The sequence below is a fragment of the Vespa mandarinia genome, chromosome 19 (genome assembly GCF_050613455.1).
Source record: "Vespa mandarinia isolate Hongniang chromosome 19, ASM5061345v1, whole genome shotgun sequence".
NCBI lineage: Eukaryota > Metazoa > Arthropoda > Insecta > Hymenoptera > Vespidae > Vespa > Vespa mandarinia.
This window is the reverse complement of record NC_140828.1, coordinates 3,169,742-3,193,878: the sequence shown is the minus strand read 5'-3', so window position 1 is coordinate 3,193,878 and position 24,137 is coordinate 3,169,742. Positions and strand designations below refer to the sequence as shown.

General features: G+C 33.6%; 2 protein-coding genes and 1 long non-coding RNA gene across 7 annotated transcripts; 2 read left to right on the top strand and 1 right to left on the bottom strand.

The window, feature by feature from the left end:
- Nucleotides 1-2,816: 2,816 nt before the first annotated feature.
- Adar (adenosine deaminase acting on RNA) lies at nucleotides 2,817-22,850 on the bottom strand. Of its 4 annotated transcripts, none has more exons than XM_085662817.1 (8): nucleotides 22,283-22,850; nucleotides 22,121-22,194; nucleotides 21,976-22,033; nucleotides 21,001-21,828; nucleotides 20,545-20,930; nucleotides 20,158-20,452; nucleotides 19,892-20,082; nucleotides 2,817-2,922 (listed from the first exon to the last, which is right to left on the bottom strand). In XM_085662817.1, the coding sequence occupies exons 1-8, from the start codon at nucleotides 22,332-22,334 to the stop codon at nucleotides 2,905-2,907; spliced, it is 1,902 nt and encodes a 633-aa protein (XP_085518943.1). In that variant the 5' UTR covers nucleotides 22,335-22,850; the 3' UTR covers nucleotides 2,817-2,904. The 4 variants fall into 4 exon arrangements, with proteins under 4 accessions (XP_085518943.1, XP_085518942.1, XP_035739738.1 ...); XM_085662816.1 differs by lacking the exon at nucleotides 2,817-2,922 and adding an exon at nucleotides 8,409-8,524; XM_035883845.2 differs by lacking the exon at nucleotides 2,817-2,922 and adding an exon at nucleotides 15,515-16,352.
- LOC146872391 (uncharacterized) lies at nucleotides 2,823-4,959 on the top strand. Its single transcript, XR_014983313.1, has 3 exons — nucleotides 2,823-2,998; nucleotides 4,577-4,593; nucleotides 4,649-4,959. It is a non-coding gene; the product is annotated as an uncharacterized LOC146872391 (long non-coding RNA).
- On the top strand, nucleotides 4,983-13,211 carry jef (major facilitator superfamily domain-containing protein 6 jef). Of its 2 annotated transcripts, none has more exons than XM_035883843.2 (11): nucleotides 4,983-5,405; nucleotides 5,537-6,113; nucleotides 6,203-6,595; nucleotides 6,812-6,933; nucleotides 7,007-7,232; nucleotides 7,324-7,458; nucleotides 7,546-7,815; nucleotides 7,890-8,148; nucleotides 8,223-8,516; nucleotides 8,887-8,955; nucleotides 9,332-13,211. In XM_035883843.2, exons 1-11 carry the CDS (start codon nucleotides 4,984-4,986, stop codon nucleotides 9,337-9,339), a joined length of 2,775 nt encoding a protein of 924 aa, XP_035739736.1. In that variant the 5' UTR covers nucleotide 4,983; the 3' UTR covers nucleotides 9,340-13,211. The 2 variants fall into 2 exon arrangements, with proteins under 2 accessions (XP_035739736.1, XP_085518941.1); XM_085662815.1 differs by having other exon boundaries at nucleotides 8,887-9,002; nucleotides 9,332-13,207.
- Nucleotides 22,851-24,137: the final 1,287 nt, after the last annotated feature.

The window sequence follows — 24,137 nt, the reverse complement described above, 5'->3', positions numbered from 1 at the left end:
TTTTAAACTATTATTTGAAATATTTAAATGTTAACAATTTGTTTATCAATAATTAAATAAATAATATTCTTAATAAGTGCTTGTTATCCATAAAGAAATTTAACAATTAATAAAATATAAGGTACCTGTTTTTACAAATAATGTATGAGAAAATGTACGTTGATTAAAATTTTCTATTTTTAGCTATAAGTATATCTTTTCAATATCTTATCATTTATCTTGTCTCGTATACGATATGGTTGTATAAATGATAAAAGAAAAAAAAAATAGAGAAAGAAATAATGAAGCCAAATGGAAAGTGGATAAAATACTGTATGATAAGGAAGAAGCGTGCTCTTTAAAGATAAGAAAACAAGTTGTTACCGCTCCAGACTCATTGGCACCGGTAATCGTCCCATTTGAATGTGAAACAAATCATTTGTTTCATCATATCGTTAACATTATAGATTTCGACAATTATTCGACAATTTCATAATTGACAAATTATAAATAAAAAAATAATGTAAAATTTTAACTATGTCATCTTGTTTACTCGACACACTTTGCAAACTCATGTTACGTCTTATTTCATGAATGCTTTAGTAAAATTGTTACACATATGTATATATGTATTACTTCAATTGTTATGCGACCCAAGTGAACCTCTTTTAATCGTCATAAATTTTCCATTGACGCGTGAACGGAACTTTCTCAAGCATTATCTCTGAAGGTGGATTACGTCTTTTATCAACGTGCACAAGATGTTCACGAGATGGGAGAGGGTAGAAAGAAAAGATACATCAATAGATAACATAAGTACTTACTTTCTACAAAATCAATACGAGAGATAAAGAAATAATTGTTTTTGTGCGATGCAACAGAACAACTAATATCGTAATCGAATATAAGTAAATAAAAAATATACAAATTTTTATAATTGTCGGTTACATAAAAATCGATAAAATTTCTGGGAAAATGACGAAAGTTTCGAGTTTGATCCGGCTTTTGTTCGAGAGAAATTCTAACGATTTATCTTTCACGTGACGAAGGATGATGAGACGCAAGGGAATGGAGAAAAAAATATTAATATGTCTTTATCCCAGCACCAATCGGTGAGAGATTTTCCAAGTAATACGAACGAATCGTACGTCGTGAATGACGCTATCTCGATGACGCGTGACACTCGATTTATCGTATAAATTATCCGGAGTGAAGCGCTCTTTCATCAGTCTATCACACTTCTAAGCGAAGAACCACGAATGAGGTAGAGACAAGGAAACAAAAGATCGAAGCCTTCTTCTGGCATTTCGAAACTTGAAAATATAACTGGAAGAACAGTTATATTCATACTATCTAGTCATTGAAATCAGTATAAGCCAATACTATAAAGGTACGTTTCTTTTTTACTTTTTTCTTAAATATATATATATATATATATTTGATCGTTTGGATTTGGAATAATAGTTAAGAAGTGCAATGATACGCTGCTTACGTCTGAACGCGTATCTATCTATTTGCATATGTGTGAAAATTTAAAATATATTTCTCCGGAGTATTTGACGACTTATATAAAAAAAAAAAAAAAGAATAAAACAAAAAAGAAAAGAAAAAATTCTGAGAATAAAAAGAACAAAACGTTACGTTTTTTCGTTACAGATGTTGATTGGTGGTTCAGTTAGTTACGTAGCCGGAAAGCAGGCAGTCCGTACGGTTTATTGGAGAACCGCAAATAATGGTCGTCTTTTAAAAACTGCCAAAACCTGTATGTTCCAAGGACCACCGAAGCCAGCACCATCCTCAACTTCTGCAGCTGTTCCTGACCGTTCTCGTATGGATCTGATTCCACGAGTTATCTTAAACTCGCAAAACTAAATTAATCGACTTGCATCAAGCATGCACGTCTATTCAACAAGCATCATCGATACGATGCAACTTGTACATAATTAATATTTAATTAAGTCTAAACGTTATTATACCTACATATTTTATGAATATCGTAGCATGACAATCGAATAAACAAATTATTTATTAACAATTTAAGTTTTGATCTATTCACAATGAATCTCTTTTTTAAAGTCCATTACTTTTTTTTTTTTTCATTCATTTCGATATTTTATCTTTCTTGAAAATACGAAAGATGATGTTAACACAGTCCATTTAATCAGGATGTCAAGGACGAACATGCAGCGCTTTCGTTTCTCTCTGACGCATCGAGGCGTCATGCATATGCCGTTCATACGTCGTTCACGCATACACCAGATGATAATCAAACAGACTTTAAAATAAAATTAAAAAAAAATAATAAAAATAAAAAAAAACTACTTTAGGAAATTTTTCAAAAGTCCTACGATTATTATTATTATTATTATTATTATTATTATTATTATTATTATTATTATTATTATTATTTCATCGAAGATCAACTATCTACAACGTCAGATCATTTTCAAATCAATTTGTTCTTTCGTAATATTCAAAATTCATGTATACAAATAACTCATAAATACAAAACTTCATACAGCAATATTATTCCTTTTTTTTTTTTTTGTAGATATTGCACGAACATGGGATTATTAAATAGATTGATTTAAAATTTGATAATTTGATATGAAAAATAACGAATGATCTAATTTTAATTATTACAAGTAATTTAATCATTTTAAAATCTTTACGCTTTGAGATCGATCGATCGAAAAGTGATCGGTTAACAACCGAAGCTCTTTTCAACGAGTCATTATCGCGGTGATTAGAGAGAAAGATTCGCACGCGACCAACGCGTGTTAATCTCGAGTAGCAATAGATAGGAAATATATGCGTCTCTAGATTCCGTTCTTTCCAGACACATGCCGTTCTCAGATATGGTTCGTCCGTTAGTCGTCGCTTCGATCGATCCTTCTCGTCGGTTTTTTAATCAGAGCGAAAGGCTCACGGCTCGATTCCTTCCTGTAAATTCGAATTATTCCAGTGAACCTGATACAAAAGGTTGCTCGAAAGGCCACACTCGAAAAAAACTCGATAGGTATTATTGGAAACTTTATGAATTATAACAGAGATATACAAAAAAAAAAAAGTTGTCAATTATAATGATATATCCTAATTTAGTGTACATATTCCTTATTAATTTAATAATAATTAACATTAATATGACAACCTAAATATACTTATCGGAATAATGTTGTCACGTATGAAATATCTCTGATCAAATTATCTATCGATTTATAGGATGAGGGAGAAAAGAAGAAAGCATTACTCATTAATTCTATGCCTAATTAGTTGTTCATAAGCTGTCTGTCCATTTAAGACTATGTTATATAGAACAAAACCAAAATCAATCGGTATAATCCATAAACTATTTATATTTTCCATTATCCAAATTTAATACGTTTATTTTATTTTATATTTGACGAATTGTTCATTGTGGTAGTAGCTAGTTCTCTCTCTTTCTCTCTCTCTCTTTCTCTCTCTTTCTCTCTCTCTCTCTCTCTCTCTCTCTCTCTCTCTCTCTCTCGTTTTATTTCTCTTTATTGCATTTATATTGCAACTCTACATTGCGCATCCATCGACATTCGTACGAACGTAATTGTATAGCTCAATCCCTTTATCGACGAAAGAAAGAAGCGGAAAAGGAAATATAAAGACGAATTATGTCATCTTTGAGAAAGGAGGTCAGAGACGTCCAAGCGCATTGCAAAGGAGAATATGACGCTTCGTTTTGCAAGTTCTTTCCACGCATGTCTCATCTCAATTATTAAAGGTTATCATGGGTGAAATTTCGACCCCAAAATGATTAGAAATATCAAATCGTAATCACTTATATGTGCCTATGTATACATACGCATTCAATACGTATAACAATTTTGTCGTGAAAAAAAAAAAAAAGAAAAAAAACGTTCAACGTCAATTCGAATAATATTTTGTCATCGCGAAAGATAAATTAAGCCGAACTTGCAATTCTAATCGAATCTTTACGAGTCATTTTACGATTATCATATCATCATGTTTTAGATATATAAAAATACAAATATATAATTCAGTTTATCTCGGCGAAACATGCATGAACTTTGATATATAAACGAGTAATGTGCGTTAATGCTGTTCACTACCCCTGACGTTATATTGGTTTACGCCATCAATGAGAACAGACGTAATTCTTGAGCGATTTTGATGAATAATGTTTTATTTTAAAGCCGAAGGTTTAATCTAGGACATATCCTTTTTGAATTTTTGATTTTTTTTTATAAAGATAGTTAAGCACAAGAAACTTGAAATAATTTTAATTAAAAAATTTTCATCTCAAGGTAATTGGCCTTGTGAAACGTAAACATTCGGTCTTTTAATTAACTTTGAGGATTATCGACGTAATTTTCTTTTACGTTTCAACGAGTACACATCGAAATTCTATCTAAACGTGTAAACTTATAAATAAATACTTTTGATAATTTTGGAATTATTTAAACAATCTGTAATATAAGCGAATTGCAATAAATAAATATTTAAATATTAATATATTCGATTAAACATTAAAATGACGGTAACATGGGAGAAACTTAAAATAATTTCGATATAAAATTTTAATATTTAAACATTTCTATTTTAGACTGGCCTTGTACAATGGTAAATATAAACGTGCTTATTATTAACTTTGAGGATTATCGAATTAATATTCTAGACGAGACAAGACGTAAAGCTTTTGGCGGGCGAGATTTCGCGGCTGTCTAAAGAAAGTCGAAGGGGAAGTTGCGCTGGCGCACTGACTGAACTATCGATTTCGCGAATGGAGTAGGTGGCGCACGCTCGGGACATTGATTCGACTGGGTACTTTAAAGGGATTGGGACGTGGTTATACGAGAGGAAAGAGGCACCCACCGAGGATTCGAGAGAATAAACTCTGAAAAACTTTCGAACAAGAGCAAAGATTGTTAGTTCTCTTCTAAAGGAGAAGAGAAGGAGGAGGAGAGAGAGAGAGAGAGAGAGAGAAAATAAATTGGCCGGTGAATTAAAGCCATGCAGAACTATGGCCACGAGGATTATGACTATGGCGTACAGGAAGGAACAATTGGACAGGATGAGCAACATACGGTATCCGGAAGGAATCTTCCTCAGGTGCCAGGAGTCAGGCCCATGGTCGATCCTCAAGCTCAGGGTGAGGTCGACCCTACCCTATATCCCGAACCTAAGGAAGCCACGCACAAGATTAGGGGTAAGAGTGACTTCTTAGAATACCTCTTTGGTTCCGTCGATCAAGAACTTCTCACGGTCAAGACCTTTTACTTCTTCTTCTATTCGGCCTTCGGCTCTCTCTTTCCTCTTATGGGAGTTTATTTCAAGCAAATGGGTATGAATGCAGCTCAGTGCGGTTTACTTATTGGAATCAGACCTCTCATTGAATTCCTTAGTGCACCTTTCTGGGGTTCTTTGGCTGACAGGTGAGTCTTCTTCGGATTCTTCTGTTGTATAATATTTTTTTTTCTTTCTATTCCTACAGAATCTTTAAAATTGTGTTTCATTAAAAATAAGCTTTTTATGTAGATAATTTATATCGATTCGAATTTCATAGATGGCAAAAAGGTAAGCTGATTCTGTTAGCTTCTCTTTCCTGTTGGATTATCTTTACGCTACCTCTGGGCTTCATTCAACCTCCTGCCACGAGTTGTATGGTCAAAGAGAATTATACTAGTTTCTTGAAGGCATCCAGCCCGGGACAGAGGATCGTTAAGAGATCGATTGATCTGGACGAATGTTATCATGCTCCAACCGAAGACGAATACTTGGAAGTTGCAGCAAATGTCGTCTTCGAAAGATTAAGACGAAACGCCAACGATAACGAAATCTTCGATCGTACAAAAGCATTCGATGATCAAGCTAAGACTGATGTGATCGAGCAAAATGAGATTAAGAAGATCAATGATGATAACAACGAGGAAGCTCATACAATCTATGATCTTGAAAATAATCGAGTAAGAAAACGTCGAGCTGCTTCGAACGAAGAGAATACTTCTTCCGGAGATCTGAGATACGAGCAATTGGTTTTCGAGGACGATACTAGCGATCCTAATGCAAAGATCATCGATTTCGAGGCTTTACAACGAAAAAATCGACCCGCTGATGTACTCGAATATAAACGTTTTCTCAAAGTAAGTAATGTCGCGTCTTTCGTGAAATCCATGATTAATCCGAACAAATTTACTAATAAGTATTTTTTTATTTTGATTATTTCTCGTAGAATGAGCCCCTTGAAGCAGGCAGAGTACCTAAAAAGGCGTATCAAGGTCGAACAAAGGAAAGAATGAAGCCACCAAAAGAAAAGATGATGGTTCGTCGTGAGATTCATCAAGATCAGGAAATATCTCATGCTAATTTTGATAACAACGAGGCTACATGGTCAAGTATGAAGAGTCTACGGAAACTGTTGTCTTTGGAGGAAGAAGAGTTCGAAGAGAGAGAAGAGGGAAAAGACGAGGCATTCCAGGACGAAACGTTAGTTAGAAACAAACGAAATGTGCGAAATTCAGTTGGACAAAGTCCTCTGCCAGTTACATATGCCGTTAATTATAACGAGAAGGAGAACAATGGTTGGGTCAAGCCGCTTTTCAGTTCCATCGTATACAGATTACCGGTATGTTTTTTATTTCATTGGCATATGAAAAAATATGCCATGAACGGATTATTAATGAACCAGGATGCTTTAATCAACTTGTCTACTTAAGACAATGATCCACATGTAGAATCTATTTTTATAACACCTACGATTTCTTCCTTTCTATCCATCTATTTCAGATTTTTATTTCTCTTTTTCATACTATCAAACAATGGATCTTCTTTTTTTTTTCAGGATATACACAAAACGTTCTTCCTCTTATTATTGTTAGTCGTAGTTGGTGAATTTTTCTCAGCTCCTGCCATAACACTCGCAGACTCTGCTGTGATTACTTTACTCGGTGAAGATGCCGATAGGTAAAACGTATTAACGATTGATAAAATAAAAACATGATAAATCATTATTCTTCGTGATTTTAAACTTCCATAGGTACGGACATCAACGAATGTTCGGAAGTTTGGGATGGGGATTGGCCATGTTCTTTGTTGGTATTGCTCTCGATCATAGTACGGCTTTCCCAGATCATCCTTGCGATCCGGATGCTAGAGAAAAGAATTATACGATTTGCTTCGCCATCTTTTGCGTTCTTATGGGTGCTGCGCTTATAACGGCATTACAGATAAATTTCAAATATGACGTCGTTGCTTCTGAACCGGTGAGCTTTTGCTTCATGAATAGATAAGAAAAAAAATTAAATAAATAAATAAATAAAGAGCAGAATTGAAAGAAGAATATTCTTGTAATAGGAAGTGGCGAAAGTACCGGCTGAACCAACCAGAGAAGAACAGCTTCAAAGTCAGCTGTCGCAACAGTTGAATCTTCCAGGCCTGCAGGATTCCTCGGCCGCGGTCAATCCAAAGCCGTTGCCTCCGGAAGGCCAAGTTTGTACTCATTTCATTTAATTAAAACTCGACAAGAGTAGAAAGCATGAGGGGAAAAAATCATTTCTTTTCGTTTTTTCTCCTCAGACAAAAATGTTCGCTCAAACGATACGAGAGATTCCAGAATGGGTGACAGTACTGAAACAATTTAAAGATCTCAAATGTAGTTCTTTCCTTTTCGTCGCTTGGTGGATGGGTTTCGGTATCGGACTCATCTTCACTTTTCTTTTCTGGCATCTTCAAGATTACGGTGGTTCACCTACTCTCTTCGGCGTTGCCTCCGTGATAAATCACATTTCCGAGATCTTCGCCTATTTCTTCAGTTTCAAATTGATTACACAAATTGGTCACGTTAAGGTAGACATATCGATCGAAAAAATATAAACAACATTATTGCGATAAGATTTGCAATAAAAGTTGTACTTTTGCAGGTTCTGTGCCTTGGTTTAGCTGGAAATGTAATACGTTTCCTTTATATATCTTGGCTCGTCAAGCCGTGGTGGGTTTTACCTTTCGAATTTATTCAAGGGATCACTCATGCCGCAGTCTGGGCAGCCTGTTGCAGTTATATCGCCCATAACACGCCACAACATTTGCGTTCGAGTGCCCAAGGAGTTCTTCAAGGATTACATCATGGTCTTGGAAGAGGATGTGGTGCGGTGATTGGTGGCATGTTTGTCACTGCTTATGGCAAGTGAAAATAATATATAACTCGAAATATATAATACGATAAGAAAAAATTCATTATAACATTTATTTTTCAGGTACCACGACGACTTTCCGAGTTTACGGCCTCACCTGCCTTGTCGTTTTAGCGGCCTTCATTTTCATCAACTTTTACAGGAAAGATACAGGCTTTGTTTCTGATTTACCGCAAACCGAGGATCCTCATCAAGTAGCTGAGGTTACGCATCTAGCGCCTCATGGTGTACCAAGCAATGCTATTCCAAGAGCACTCAGTTCCACTCGGCTCCACGAACTGGCTAATCAAGAATCTGGATATGGTGCGACCTACCAAACCACTGGCGGTAACTTAGATGTCCCTGGAGTTAACGGAGGTAAGAGTCTACGGAACAATGGAATTTACTGAGTGAACTAAGTTTAATGATTTAAAGCACCGTTCACAAAATGCAGGTTAATCATAGATTAAAATCCAGACCCATTCATGGAACATCGTATTTTTTTGTACACCTAAATATAATTCCAAAATTGGTATAGATACGTCTCCGCCATTACTTTCTGTTTATGTCGCTAAGAATTCTGCAGTGATTATGTATTTCCTATCCCGTTTTAGGGTTATCTATTTGTGTTTGTTAGTACATTGGTTAAAATTACTATATAATAATAATTTCTATAGAATAATCTAGTATATTATAATATATCTGTAATCCATAATATCTATGCTGAACCATTATGATCGATCTGTAGGTGCGGTCAACCCAACGAATCCATTCCTGAATGGCGGCGGCGGCGGCGGTGGCGGCGGATATAATTACGGTATGACCGGCAAAGGAGAGGACGAGTATATCCGTAGGAGCTTCAAGGTTTAGTAAAATCATACCAATTAAAAAGAAAAGAAAAAGACAAAACGAAACAAAACTTTGGAATGACAATTCCAAAGGAAAAAAAAGAAAAAAAGAAAAAAAAAAGAAAAAAAACAAACGAAAAAGAAAACAAAACAAAAGAAAAAGAAAAAGAAAACTAGTAAGATATTTTTATGACGCTCGGAAAACAAAAAAAAAGAGCGACTTCTACAGAAGGCTATACTCTCTGAACGCTATAAAATAGTCCCAATCTCGTATCCTCCGATCGATCTTCCATGATGCGTCGGCCTTGATGATAAAAAACTATCGATAATCTATTTTTGTTTTAGGTTTATAATGAGGTGGTAGGTAAAGAGTACGATTTGGCAAAGCCACCTCCAATAGAGACCCACCTGCACGCCCAACAACCATGCACCAATCCGTTTCATCAGCACGATTATGACTGGTAATGAGCCAAGTGTAATTGATCCTCGAATAACGTCTCGTTGGAATCCATCAGTTTAGTTGGATTCATCCAAAGTCTTGCGCATCTTTTACACGAACCGATTAGCTTCGTTGCCGATGGCTGAATATCGAAGAAGAGTTGCTCCTATTGCAAGAATGGACGCGAGTTTCTTCTCCGAGAGACCAAAAAAGAAAAAAAAAAAAAAAGGAAGGAAAAAAGAATCCGAAAGAGGTACGTGCGAGAGGGATCTACGCGCCTTTAACGACGAAAATCTTTCTTCGATGATTAACAACCCGAAGAAAGTCGACGATTTCAAAACATTTGACGCTCCTTTCTTCTTCTTACTTGACAAGTCTGACTTTAAACATGACTTATCCTTCAAATGTCGTCGAATGCGTTCGATCTTACACATTAGACGCTTCTACGAGAGATCGTCGAGAGATTCGTTTAAAACGGATCGTCTTCTTTTCAAGAAAAATATTTAAACGTCCATTTTCGTTCAACGAAAAACTGAATACATACCTAAAAAGCAACGATTTCCTTTTCGATTATTAGAAAAGAATTAGAAAGGAACGTTGGAGGAAGGAAGATGTTCTGTTTATTCCTTGTAAATATTGTTCTCTTAATGCCGAGCTATTTCGCTCTCTCCCTTTCTCTTTCTCTCTTTTTCTGTCTGTCTGTCTATCTCTCTCTCTCTCTCTCTCTTTCTCTCTCTCTCTTTCTCATTTGACAATCCTCTTCTGTTCCTATTGCCGAATGCTGTTCGTTAATTTGTCGAACGAATACATTATAAAAATAATCCTTATATTCTATCGAGTAGTTCCGGTGATATGATATCATAATAACAATATATTTCGTCGTTATACGTGTATAACACTGTTGAAAAAAGAGACCGCGATTAAAGCGAACGTCGAATGCATGTTATTGCAAATGCAGTTATGCAGAAGGATATTTTACTCGCCAATCCTTCGAGGCACAAGAAAAAGAAAAGAAAAAGGAAAAGAAAGAAAAAAGAAAAAAAAAAAAGAAAAAAAGCTAGAGTTAACGTTGTACCTATTCGACTTGTCGAAATTAACCCTAAAATTAAGATAGCAGTATATATATAGATATATACATACAAGTTATATATATATACACATATACATACACACACACACACACACATATATAAGGTGTGAGAAAGGAAAGAACGAGAGCAGTTGCCGTATTTGAAAGAACGAACGCGTTACGACAATGATGCATCTATTTCTCGATCGAATATTTAATTAAGAGTAAAACGGGCGAAATTTTGAATTAAAACCTAACGACCGGTAAACTCTATCTCTTTCGATATAAAAGCTATTTTTGTAGGAAAGTATGAAACCGATGGCTTCTCTAATATTCTCGATTCGTATTGCGTCCGTTCTTTAAATCGATCGTCCTTCCTCGATAGGAAGTACCAACGAGTTCGCACCGCGGTCATTGCCTTATTGATATCACTTCTCATTGGAATCTTACGTTTTAATCATTTCAAGATCATCACGTTCGAGATCTTCGTTATGACTAAATTTTATGTAGGGAATACTTTTAAATATATTTCCAATCATTTTTAATTTTAGAATATCGAAATTTGATTATGTTAATTCTTAAATAATTAACATTTTGTTGCAATATATTCTTTACTTACAACAGCAGTGATACTCGATTTCATATAGCTATCGGGTTGATTAATAAATAAATGCTATTCTATTGTAATAAACTCCTTAATTATATAATAGCACTTATATTTATGAATCAACCTGATATTTTGCATTTTAAGTTCGAATCCCAACGAGATACATGAAGCAATACTTAAGATACATAATGCAATTTTCTTTTTGCGTATAGGTATGTCATGTATGAATGTCTGCGGCAGCCATAAATCACATCTGTATAGTGATGGTTGCGTCTCCATTTGGCCAAATTCTTCTTACTATATATTATATGTTATCTCTCTGAATGTATTAAAGATACGACCAATCGATAACGTCAGTTTTTTTATCGCTATAATTAAATATTTATAAATAATGAAAAACAAAAGATAATCCGTTGTAATAAGACAGATTGATTATTTCAGAAAAATATTAAATATATTTGTTGGGTTGAATTATTATAAAAATAATAAACAATTAATTTTGTTTGTGGGGAATCTTTTAATTCGGATCATTTACAGACTTCGATATTTATAAATAATCATATCGATGAGAAAACTGATGTCATTCGCTTCTTGTTTGTTTCTAAATAATTAAGAAAAGTTTGTATATAGTAAAGATGAAAGTTCTTCCAACAAAATCAAACGAGAAACATATGCAGATAAATGCATTAATGAAAGAAGTGTCAACTGATACTTTAGATTGCCCAAAATAGTATGTTTAATCGAAATACTTCAAATATTTCATTGTTCACTATATACAACTTTTATTATTACATAATACTCTACGTTTCACTGTAGGATAAGCATTCAGGGATAATATATGATATATAGAAAGAAAATCTCTTGGGATATGTCCCGCTTATATGAAATTATCGTGAAATTGGTTTATAACAATATTAATAACGCATTAAATCGGCAACGTTCACGTATCATATGCACACCATCTCGACCATCAGATGATCCATAGTGATCTATTCTCGATCATCTTGTAGATATTATATGGTAATTCTTATGTAAAAATTAGCGAACATATCCACTTTACTTGTTCGACGATATATTATATGTTAACATACTTTTTTTTTTCGTCACCTAGTTCATATAATAAGATTCTTCTAAGATAAGAAGATAAAAAAGAAAAAAATCATCGTCGTCCTTCGATTTCGATCATCATGAATCCTTTTTGAAGAAACGAATTCTATCATATCTCATAGCGTCATATCATATATAGATCAATCATATATAGATTAATAGAACATATTGATTGTTGTAAAACTTCGTTTGGTTCAATAATATATAGTTTATATCTATTTTTTCGTTATCAACGAGGACTCGAGATATAGTCACTCGTTAAAATTTTGCATTGTTTCGATTTAACAAGAAATCAATAATTTACCAGACTCAATAAAATATTAAATGTGATCATACGTTAGCGATAAAGTATATATTCTGTCCGTAATGAATTATATGTACTGTAATCTGCGCTCGCATTCTAATTGTTCATATAGTGGGAGCGTACTCACGGACGACGATTCATTCTGCGTAGTATAATTCTAATTTGCAACGTTATTGTAACATTTTATAGGCCTACGAAAAAAATGGACTCTGTTTGGACTGATATTTGAAACCTGGGTTTCCCTCGGTGCATTTCGTGTTTACGAATTAGTCTCACCACTAAATTATCCAATAACCCAGAGTTTCCATTATTTCGTAGCCTATTTAAGACGAACTTAATCAACGTTTTATTTAGTTATATTATACGAAATTGAAAAATGAATTGTATGTGATGATTCTAAAATTTAAAATAAGTAAAAAAGCGCTATCATATCATAGGCTATATAACAAATTTCAATATCAAAAGCTTCTCGATCGTGCCTCGATTATTATCGCTGCTTATGCAATCATCCATTTCCTGATCAATCATCTACTTTGAAAGAAAAATGATGTCTTTCCTAAACGAAATATCGTGACAACGTAACGAATTCGAATGTTCTGCCTCTTGGGGAAAGGTGTGTTTCAAAATAAAATTGTCTTTAAAAAGTTTATTCAACATTTATCATCATTTTATTCTTGTTCGACCCGAATCGTATTGAGGAATATACGAAGAGAGATATGCCAACTTGATAGACAATCTCTGATCTTGAAGCTTACGATTTTTCATCGCTGATCTTTGCGAATTTAAAGGTAGGTTTATATTTTACGTTGCGCTGTTAATTTTGAGATTTAGAAAGTTTTAATTAGCGAAAAAAAAAAAAAAAAAAAAAAGAAAAAAAGAAAATGAGACAAATTCACAGACTAAAACATCTTTCTGTTAATTTTCGAAGAACGACCGATATACGTCATTTTATATCGATTGTTTAAAATTCTACGAGTTGTCCGTCGTTATATATACCGTTTGCCTTGGCCTCTTTTTCGCAATATGGAAATTCAAAGACACGATAAGAACTATATAATTAGACGAAAAAATAAAAGGAGATACATAAATAATTAGAAGAAAAAAGAAAATGGAATACATATCACGTAAATGTTAAGCTGCGATATATATATATATATTTAATAATGTGCTGAAGATCGATCGTACTTCGTACCTGACCATTCACATTAATCGAGATTTTTTTTCTTACAAATTTCTTTTTTTTTCTAACTTGTTATTTTTTTTTTACAATATTGAACCTGAGAAACAATTAACAATGCTTCGAATTTATTGTTATTCATTAAGATCTTGAAAGAAAGATACATTTATAGTAGATTCGAAATCAAGTACGAAATACTACGATGACTATACGATATGCTAATTGTCATAGATCGTTATCGGAAGATAATTAATTCCCATATACACGCGATGGAAATGTAATATCTATAAAGTTTGAAAAAAAAAAAAAAAAAACTACACCTGTTATATGTTCTTTTCTATTCCAAAACTATCAAAACTTTAAACTTTAAATCGTTGGTTTAAAAAGTAAGAAAATCCTATAAAAATAATCATATAAATATAATCATATAAATATAATTCTATAAAGTCTGAAAAAAAAAGAATGATGGCTCTTATATATTTCTTTTCTCTATCTCAAAATATTTTCAAGTTAGATTCTTTTTCTTTTGTTTTGTAAAAAGATCTTGTTAAGTGTCGATGCGAGGTAAATGATCGCTAACATCGTTTTCTCGATTGCAACAGATTTTCTTTTTATTTAAAAAACTTGAATTCGCGCTCATTACCTTACTCATTTTCTTTTGAAAAAAAAAAAAAAAAAAAAAAAAAAAAAAAAGAAAAAAAAAAAAAGACAAAAAAGTAAATTACAAAACACAATGATGATAAGTATTGTTGAGCGTGTAAAAAGCTAGCGGCTGCAATTTCTCGCGCACGCTTACAATATGCAAAAACAAATGTATTTCTTCCACTAATCTCGCTTGAAATTATGAATACCAGATCATAGAGAAGAAATCTGTCAGTAAAGAGATTTCATCTTTCATATTTTCTTTTTTTAAAACCACACACGAGTCCATAAAATTTCTTTTTCTAAGCGCACAAAAAAAATGTCAAATCATTAATATTTTAATAGAGAGTTAAGTGAAATAAAAAGAAGACGAAGAAAAGTGTCGGTCGTGTTTCGTTCGCTCATTCATTGATTCGTGCTTTCTCTCTCTCTCTCTCTCTCTCTCTCTCTCTCTCTCTCTCTCTCTCTCTCTCTCTCTCTCTCTTTCTTTCTTTCTCTCCCTGCTTTGTCTTTGTTCGCTCTTTTTTCTTAGTTTTTTTTTTTCATTTTTTAGATGTTGATAAATAAAGATATTTATTTGTAATTTCAACTAGATCGATTTTCTTACTTATCGGAGAAATTACATCTAGAGGCACTAGTCAAGCTTAAAATCTAGCTGACTATAAGAAAATTTTTCCTGCTCGATACTCGATGTTCTTTCGATAACTCGAAAACGAGCTCGAGATATGTGTATGTGTGTGTGTGTGTGTGTCTATATATACATACATACACACATATATATATATATATATATATATATGTATGTATGTGTACATATTGGGAGAGTCATTTAAAAGTGTGAAACATGAACATCTTTATTACTTGTGATGATAAGAAAAGATTTTTGAAGAAGCTTTTTATTCGAAAAAATTCATATAGCGGGAATTAAAAAATTAATCTATTGTGGTCACTCTAAACAAAAATACTACAAATTTACTTACGATATTCAATAGTTCTTAATTTTATATCCTAACAACAATGTCAATTAGTAGTTAACGTGTACTTTAATAGACTTCTAACAAACACATTAGAATATATATATATATATATATATATATATATATATATCATCATTATAAATAGTATTGTCTTAAGAAAATTTGAATACACATTATTCATTTTATTTCATTTTCCACAAAATATTTTATAAGATTAAAAAATATGAGGACTTGAAGGACGATATTTCGTTTTTATTACAATGAACGTTTAGAATATATCTTGATCTGTTTTACATTTTGTTCATAATCAAGAGAATCGAGTTCCATTTTATCCCTATATTGTAAAAAATATGATATATAAGTAAAAGTTTTCACTCCTATATCAACCCCTTCGAATTAAACATATTCTTCTTCAGAAATTTTATTTTTATCATCAAAAATAACCGAGATATATTTATATTTTAGTTTTTAGGTGACTCACCCGCGATACTGTTACTACTTGTAAATAGATAATGTCTTCGTATAACAGGAGAGAAACTGGAAATCGAAGTTCTTTTTAAATTCTACTAAAACTACTGAGTAATAATTAATAACTAAATTCTCACTCTCAAAATTTATACCGATCACTTTTCAACCACTAAGTGGTATATAATCTTTTTCTAAAAATGTATTATATTTATATGTATAAGTACATATGTATACGTATTACATGTACGTGTATGTTTTACGCGATTCCTTTGGTGTGTGTATATATATATATATATATATATATAATGTGTATATATATACACATATACATTATATACACATATATATATATATACATGATACCTCGCTGCTATCGTTACTGCTACTACTGCACAAGTACAATGATGAAAGAGAGAAGGAGAATGGAGGCATGTACGTCCTTGAGCTTTCCTACTACGAATGATGACTCGTTGTTCTTGTCGTATTTAACATCGTAGCCTCCTTTTCTTTCGTTTTCATTTAGCCGGAGGGCGATAGAACCAACAAACGGGTCTCGACTACTAGAAGAAGCGTCAGCTAACAATAAGGAAAAAAAAGCACCTATGTCTTCTTTACTCTTTCATCGTGCTTTTTAATCCTCTATAACCCAATTTTTCTTATAACTCAAATAATTCAAATATTCATATTGATATTATATTACATCAAGTATGATTTATACTTAGTAAACAACTTGGTAAACAATGGGTATGATTTTGAAATGAATTTTTTCTTTTCTTTTCAACGAGGATATGAAATAAGATGCATATATGATAATACATAATTTGAAAGTTATAGAGGATTAATATTTATGTTAATGTACGATGCAACGTAACGATTGCGTTTCTTGGCACGATCGTTGCTACGTACGTTTGTATACGCACTACAACAAAAGAAATGCATCGTTCTTTCTTGAGAAGAAAGATATAAATAGAAATAGAAATAGAGAGAGGGGGAGGGAGGAAAGGAAAGAAAGGGAAAGAATGTCAGTGATTAGATTAGAGAAAAAAGTAATGAAAATAGAAAAAAGATATTGAAAATGTTGAACCCGTTGGAATCGATTTGCAACATGATATTCTATTATGGCACTGTTCTTTTTATGCATATAATACATGCTTGTAGAATATAACAATATAAAAATAACAGCTTCAATTTAAACAAAGCGAAATCATTTTCGTTGATATCATTAATTTTATGGTTTTATCACAAAAAAAAAAAAATAAACAAAAATAATATAAAAATAAATGCCTTATCATAACGAAATAAACAAAATAAATAAATTTCTAGCTACTTCTAGCAAATATCTGTGCTTTTTTTTTTTTTAAGGCAAGAAAATAGTAATAATATCATATACAACAGAATAAATAAATAAATAAATAAATAAATAAATAAAAAGATCAAACTAAAATCCTAGGATTGTCATTATCAGTGATGTGAAAAAATATTATGTCGAGTGAGAGTAAATCGAAAAAACGAGTATAAAAAAACGTAAATATTTACGTTAACTACATCTAGATGAACAAAAAAATTACATAGAGCTAATATTTGATGTGATACGTAGATGACTTTAACTTTATCGATAAATATATTGTATATGTATATATAGCTCCATTTCATTCCGATATTCCCTCTCTCTCTTATTTTCTTTTTTTCTTCTTCTAAAATACTTGTCGTTAAACTAAATGCAACTAAAAACGTAGATATGAACTTAACATACATAAATATGAACGCAAATATTTTGGTTTTGGTAATCGAGGAGAGTAAATTGAAAGAAGCAACACGGGCGGAGTCGTCGAGTTCTTTGACGCAAAACTAGACCGACTTCGGGCAGTGTGTCACTACGGCAGAATTGCATTATAATTGTAATACTGGCACAGTGAGGCAACGATCTTAGGACTTTCTAAATAATCATCCGCTAATTTATTTATTAATATTTATAACTTACTCTTCTACTAATACTTTACTCTTTAAATAGCATTGCTCTCACATTTCTCTCACGTTTCATTTTCTCTTTGGTAAACGTAAACATTCGCGCTAATTCATCTAATCTTTTTCATACATACATACATACATACATACATACATACATACATACATACATACATACACGCACATGCATTCTCACATACGTGCTATCAAAATTAATGGTAACGACATCGAACTGTTGAAGGACGCTCTTCTCTCACCGAAGGATTCGCGAAGACGATAAATCAAACGTCGAAGAAAAGAAATGTCTTATTTTTTCACAAAGATATCTTTTTTTTATATTTTTTCGATTGATTTTTCGCCATCGAAAATGTCTTTCGCTTCTTCTTGTTCGTTTATCAAATTTCACGATACAATAAACGATTAAGATGTCTTTAAAAAATCCTTCGTTAAAATCTGGATCCGGTCACAGCCTTTCACAGGGATGCAGTAAATACTAGAGCCCTACTAAAACAATACCGCAGCTACGCGGGTAGATCCCTCGCTGCACGGTACTGGACATTGATTTTTCCCGCGAGGGACCTCAGGAAAAACAACCGCGGAGTCTGAGTTCGTTCTAATGATGGCTTGGATTTCTAAAAGGAAGAGTGAAGAAGAGGGGAAATGCAGAGAGACGGAGAGTGAGAGAGTGAGAGAAAGGAAGAGAGAGAAAGAGAGAGAGGAAGAGAGAGAGGAACGAGGGTCCAACTTTGCTAGTGGTATAGCCTGGATACTTAAGATATTTCATATTTTAAATCAAAACTTATTGCACGTTAAATAACTTGCATACAGATAAAAAAAAAAGGGAAGAACTATTTGAGGAAAACGATGACATTACTAAAAGTCCTTTAAAATAGCTTAATTATTATCCAGAAGTAAGACCTATAAAGTTTCAAATAAAAGTGAAAGAGAAAAAGAGAATCGTTTCAAGAGGATCTCTCTTCTTCTCTTTGTCTATATAGGTATATAGAGAATGTATATGAATACAGATACAACAGCTCCTAGAAATAAGTGACCCGGATACACATTGTCGACACAATAGGCTCGTTGAATTAGAGTTTGCGGTATCACGTACATTACTCAGGCTATTGAAATTTGAAACTACACTTTCGTTCGTTCCGAATAATTGTACTAGAACGAGATAGGTTTTATTTAAAGAAAACGTTGAAATAAAATATAAAAGTTGAATAAAATTTACGTGAAAAGTTTTTGATCGAAGCTTAACCACGAAGCATAGGTTCCTCGAGGAAAATTGGTAGGCAGTGAAGTTAATTAAAAGGAAGAAAGAGAAGGAGGATGTAAAGGGTCTTTCGTCGATTTCTGTTTCGTCCAATAAAACTTAGATAGATGTACGAGAACGACGACAAAGTTTAACAATAAGACTCCGAAAAATGGATATGTGCTGACTCGTTTCATCCTGAAATATCCACAGATTTCTCGACACACCGACAGAAAGTAAAATCTAAAACATTCTAATACTCTTGCACCCTTCGATTAATTATTAACGCTTATGAAACGAAATTTTTCGCCTTATCTATCTACCAGTCTATAGAAACTGTCAAAAATTGACGTGTGACTAGCATTTAAGATCAAAAAATTCGAAGAGTACCGATTTGATTTTGCTTTCGATTAAAATCGAAAACAATTGATTCATTGTACACTTTGAACGCGACATGTTTACTAGTCGTTGAATCGTGCAGTGACAAAGTCAAAATATTTGCTTTTAACATCCTACGATTTATGCTTTACTGATGCCAAATTCTGCCATAGCATGACACGCCGAACGAGCGATCTATTTTACACTAGGAACTACATACTCCGCTAACTGAGAGTTTATCCTATTCGTTGGGTTCGCATCGATACTCTGATTTAGTCAGATATCCACCTCGAACATATCTTGCTCAATCGGTTTTTTTACCCAACTACCTAGTTGAGCGCGTACAAACGCGTCCTTCAATTGACGTTTGGCAAGCTATCATAAAAGAAAACAGAATAAAACAACAATTTTTTTTCTCTGCATATATGTGTCTGTATGTGTGCGTGTGTGTATATATATATATATCTTGCATGTATATGAATGTCTCTGTAACGAATATTATATAACAATAACTTACAGAGTAATCTTGAACCGATGATTTAGCATCGAGGTAATGACGGCATTGATTTTGATCGGCATCGTCGATCGTATCCAATTTACCTAATAGACTGAAGAACTTCCTGAAGAGACCCTGTTTTGAAATCCTAGAGGGTTTACCCAATTCGTCCTTTCCGGTTGTACAATTTATAACTTCTGCTTCGCTTTGACCTGCGTATATTATTAAAAAGAAAAATACTCGTTACGACTGGAAAAAGATATATTAAACGAACTAAACATACGCACCAATAGTCCAATTTACACTGTAATTCGGTGCCTTGCCTGGTTGTCTAACTTCAGACGAAGTTATGAGGCTCATCAATGGTTTATTGAGCCTATACGGTGGTGGTAAACCTTGAATAGTATTTTCGATACGACCGCAAACAGCTCGATACATATGACTTGGGTTCAACAGACTGCCGAGAACGATGCTGTGGAAGTAAATTGGCTCGATGAAGTGGCTTAGAAGTGCACCTTGCACACCAAGTACGTTCCATCGAGCTATTTTGTCTGAACACGACATCGTCAGCAGTCTTTGTCCCTGTGAATTGAAATAAATAAATAAATGTTAAATAAAATTATTAAAGGGATAAAATAATTCGCATTAGTTAAATTTTAGAACCCTGTACCTACCATAAGAACACCATCCCAAGTCTGAATTCCTTCGCTGCTCTTCACAGGTATCGTACCTTCTCCTGATTCTATCTTGGTTCTTAATTGACCTCTGGCCCTTCTGTTAGGATGTTTGTCCACCGATTCGTTTTCTTCATGAGGAGAAAATATTCTGGCATCACCGCAAGGAGCTGTATTTATGTATAAATGAAACTGAATTCCCTGCTTTAATCTAAACCCTTTCTTTATACGTTCCAAGACAGACTCGGCAGAACGATTTTCGGTATGCAACTCCAATTGCTTGTATAAATATTCACAGAGACATCGTCGTGCTACCACTTCCGCATGGCAATCATTTAGGGCCCTACCGCTTACGCTTAAATGATCCCCGGATACACATTTTGTACCTTAAACGAATAAAAACGGATAAAAATCCTATTACCTCCAAAACAGTTTTTACAGAGATCTACGCTTTACCAGTAGTGACGCATATTAATTCGGCATCCGACCCATTCGTTTGCACTATGCCGGCTAATACTTTACGTCGAGCATGTTGTGGCTTGCTCTGTATAAGTTCAGTGAATTTTTGATTTACCATTTTTCCTATTTTATCTGCCAAGATTTGTGGCAAAGTCATTTGTTCCTGCCAATGACCGGAATTCGAAAAGTTAGGTAATACACGAACAGGGAGCTGAATGCAAAAAGAGGAACTGTGAACGTTCCTTAATTTTGCCAAGGCTGCTTTACTGGCAGCAGCTTTGGCCAACTTTTTACTCGGACCAGTGCCTTCGAAAGTTTCTCCATCGATTGTTACAGATATTGTAAACTTAGCATAACTTTCCCCGCTGTCTGATATACATTTGTATACAACTCCAGGATATAATTCATTGATAAGGGCAACGGGACCTTTGTCCAAAAATTTATTAGTATTCTTTGGTTCTTGAGTCAATGTTTTGAATGCATTTACAAGATGATTATCTCTCTCTGTGACGTCACTGGTAAAATCAGGTTCCAGGGGAACGACAGGCTGGCACGTGTTAATAGCTTGATGTACTTCCGGTGTGTTACGAAACTGCACTATATTCCTTAAAGCAAGTTCAGCAGCCGCATGTTTGGCCATCTTTTTGGTACGTCCTTTTCCCTCGTAAGTCTGTCCATCTATCTGCACGGCGATGGTAAATATAGGAGCATGAGTAGGTCCAGTTTGACCAACTACCTTGTATACTGCTCCAGTCTTCAATTCGTTTAAAGCACATACTGCATTTTTTGGCTGTGGATTTTTGTGACGCTTTTTTGGTATAGGATCTGTTAAAAAATAAAACAAAAACTAATTCGTTCAAAGATATTGTACAACATTGTATAACTGATAAGAGAAAAATTTATTGAACTAAAGAAAATAAGGAAAAGAATCATACTCTACGTTATAAAGCGCAGGAACAATCTGTAACTGACCTTCCAGATCAGACTCAGGTCTCTTCAACGTAGGCCTGGTAACGTTCTGCTGGTCCATCTGCAAAAGGGATAATGAGAGTAGGAATACGTGCTGAGGTAGAGAAAAGGTTCTTTCTAAAAATAACTCTAATTAGCTAAAACTTACCTCAGTAGAGTGTTCTCCCTGCAACCCCTCCACGGATGCAGCGGCATTAGCGGTGACCATCGAGGTGGTGCTAGCTGCGTAGGATCGCATCATGAGAAAAGAGGGACAGAAATATCGTAGACGGATACGATAGACGAGGAACGTTATTCAGTGTGTCCTTACTCGTCTGGCACGTATCGTGATTATCATTCGGCAGCATCAATCCGTTCGACATCCCTCTCTCTATGTCGGTCGTGTAAATGTAGTGCTTTTTAAAAAACCGACGCACGCAGAACGTGACTCGTCGAACACCGCACCAAAGTCACATTGATTTTAATTATTCTTGTGCGCGAAGTCTCCGCAGCGCCACCGACGACCTTTTCTCTTCTCTTCTCTTCTCGCTCTCTCTCTCTCATACACCCTCTCTCTCTCTCTCTCTCACACACACACACACACACACATTCACACACACATATACACTCTTTCGTTCTCCCTATCTCTATCTTGTATAACGATAATTTACTACTAAACCACCTAACCTCAATAATTCAAATGCGACTAGTTGATTAAACTCGTAAAAGAAAAAACAAAATGAGACAAATCGCGACCTTTGACTCGTTCTAAAATATAATCAATTATAATATTCGCGAGATAATCGAACGGACGACAAGATACTCCTCGTAGGAACGATCGAATCGTTTCGCGATGCGACCGTCGCGCACATCGAGTTTATCCGCTCTTACCCGCGCTCTCTACCATTTATTCGAGCAAGGCGCATGCGCGCTCCTCACATAGCGCAATGCGCATCCCGCACAAGGGAATCGAGTCGAGTCGATTTGAACGTAATCCCCCTCCCTCTGTGATCGCGCTAGACTGCCTCATAGTCGCAACTCTATCTATGTAGACTTTACGTCTACATAATCCTCCTTCTTTCCTACTTACCTATCTACCTACCTACCTAGATATTTTCTATTTTTTACATAGATTTGAGAACGTACGTATATATTATTAACTCTACGATATAATTTTCTTTCCTTTTATTTAAATAATTTTTCATTATGTAAAAATAATCGTGCTCTAGATTGATAGGATACTTCGATAGATTTTTAAAATAAACTTTTCTATCTAAAATTTATTAATAGATTGACTTTTCTATATCTATATTTAAAGATTTTTAATCGATTTTTCTTTTTCTTTTTTTTTTTTTTATTCTATTAAACTCACTTAACTTATTACATAAGATTATTAGAATGTCAAAGTTCTACATCATTTCGTCTGAAAAATAAAATAATCTTATAAAACATAATATGTTATATATTTTAATTTTTCTAAGTTATCCAGGAATATTTATTTAATACCAAAAATATATATTTGTTAGTATTTAAAATCTATTAAGATGAATTAATGCAACAAGTAATTGAGTTATTGTTATTATTTAAAAATGATAATCATTAGATCGTAATAAAATAATTTACTTATGTATACATTTTACAAATATTCGAAATATAAGCTCATAATATTGAGAATAAACTTCTGTCTTCGAATATTTAAATTATTAACTTAAGTGACATAATTGATGTAATATTTTTAACGTCTTCATGTCTAATAAATTAATAACCGTTTATCACAAATCATATTTTTGAATAAATTTATGCTTCAATCTCTTTGCTCGTTTATTTGTTACTTTATCGAGTAAATCTCAATAAAATGCCGATAAATTGACAAATTCATCAAGATTGATGAGTCTATTCGTTCGAAACGTTTGATCAGTGATTGCCAGCTTCGTTGTCGAGGATCTTTTTAAAGTTAATAATACGTGAAAGAGAATTTTAGAAAATCACCGCTTAACTGCGTCAATAATTCACTAGCGACTGCAATCGTTTTCACTCAATCGATCCTAAGAGCAATTACTGCTCGCACGTTATTTTGTTGCTCGTTAATTGAAATTGATTAAAATTCAGTTTAATCTTTGTAATAGCCCTACTAATTTTTTAAAATATATCTATGGCTAACATTTCCAAAGGTTTAACGAGATACA

Excerpts from the sequence above, each read along its gene's own strand:
- Adar (XM_035883844.2), bottom strand. The coding sequence starts at position 22,334 with ATGTCGAACGGATTGATGCTGCCGAATGATAATCACGATACGTGCCAG. Across the intron at positions 22,034-22,120 it reads AGGGAGAACACTCTACTGAG|ATGGACCAGCAGAACGTTAC; the intron begins GTAAGTTTTAGC and ends TCCCTTTTGCAG. Across the intron at positions 19,750-19,891 it reads CATCGGTTCAAGATTACTCT|CTTGCCAAACGTCAATTGAA; the intron begins GTAAGTTATTGT and ends CTTTTATGATAG.
- jef (XM_085662815.1), top strand. The coding sequence starts at position 4,984 with ATGCAGAACTATGGCCACGAGGATTATGACTATGGCGTACAGGAAGGA. Across the intron at positions 6,934-7,006 it reads CTCGGTGAAGATGCCGATAG|GTACGGACATCAACGAATGT; the intron begins GTAAAACGTATT and ends AAACTTCCATAG. Across the intron at positions 7,816-7,889 it reads CACAAATTGGTCACGTTAAG|GTTCTGTGCCTTGGTTTAGC; the intron begins GTAGACATATCG and ends GTACTTTTGCAG.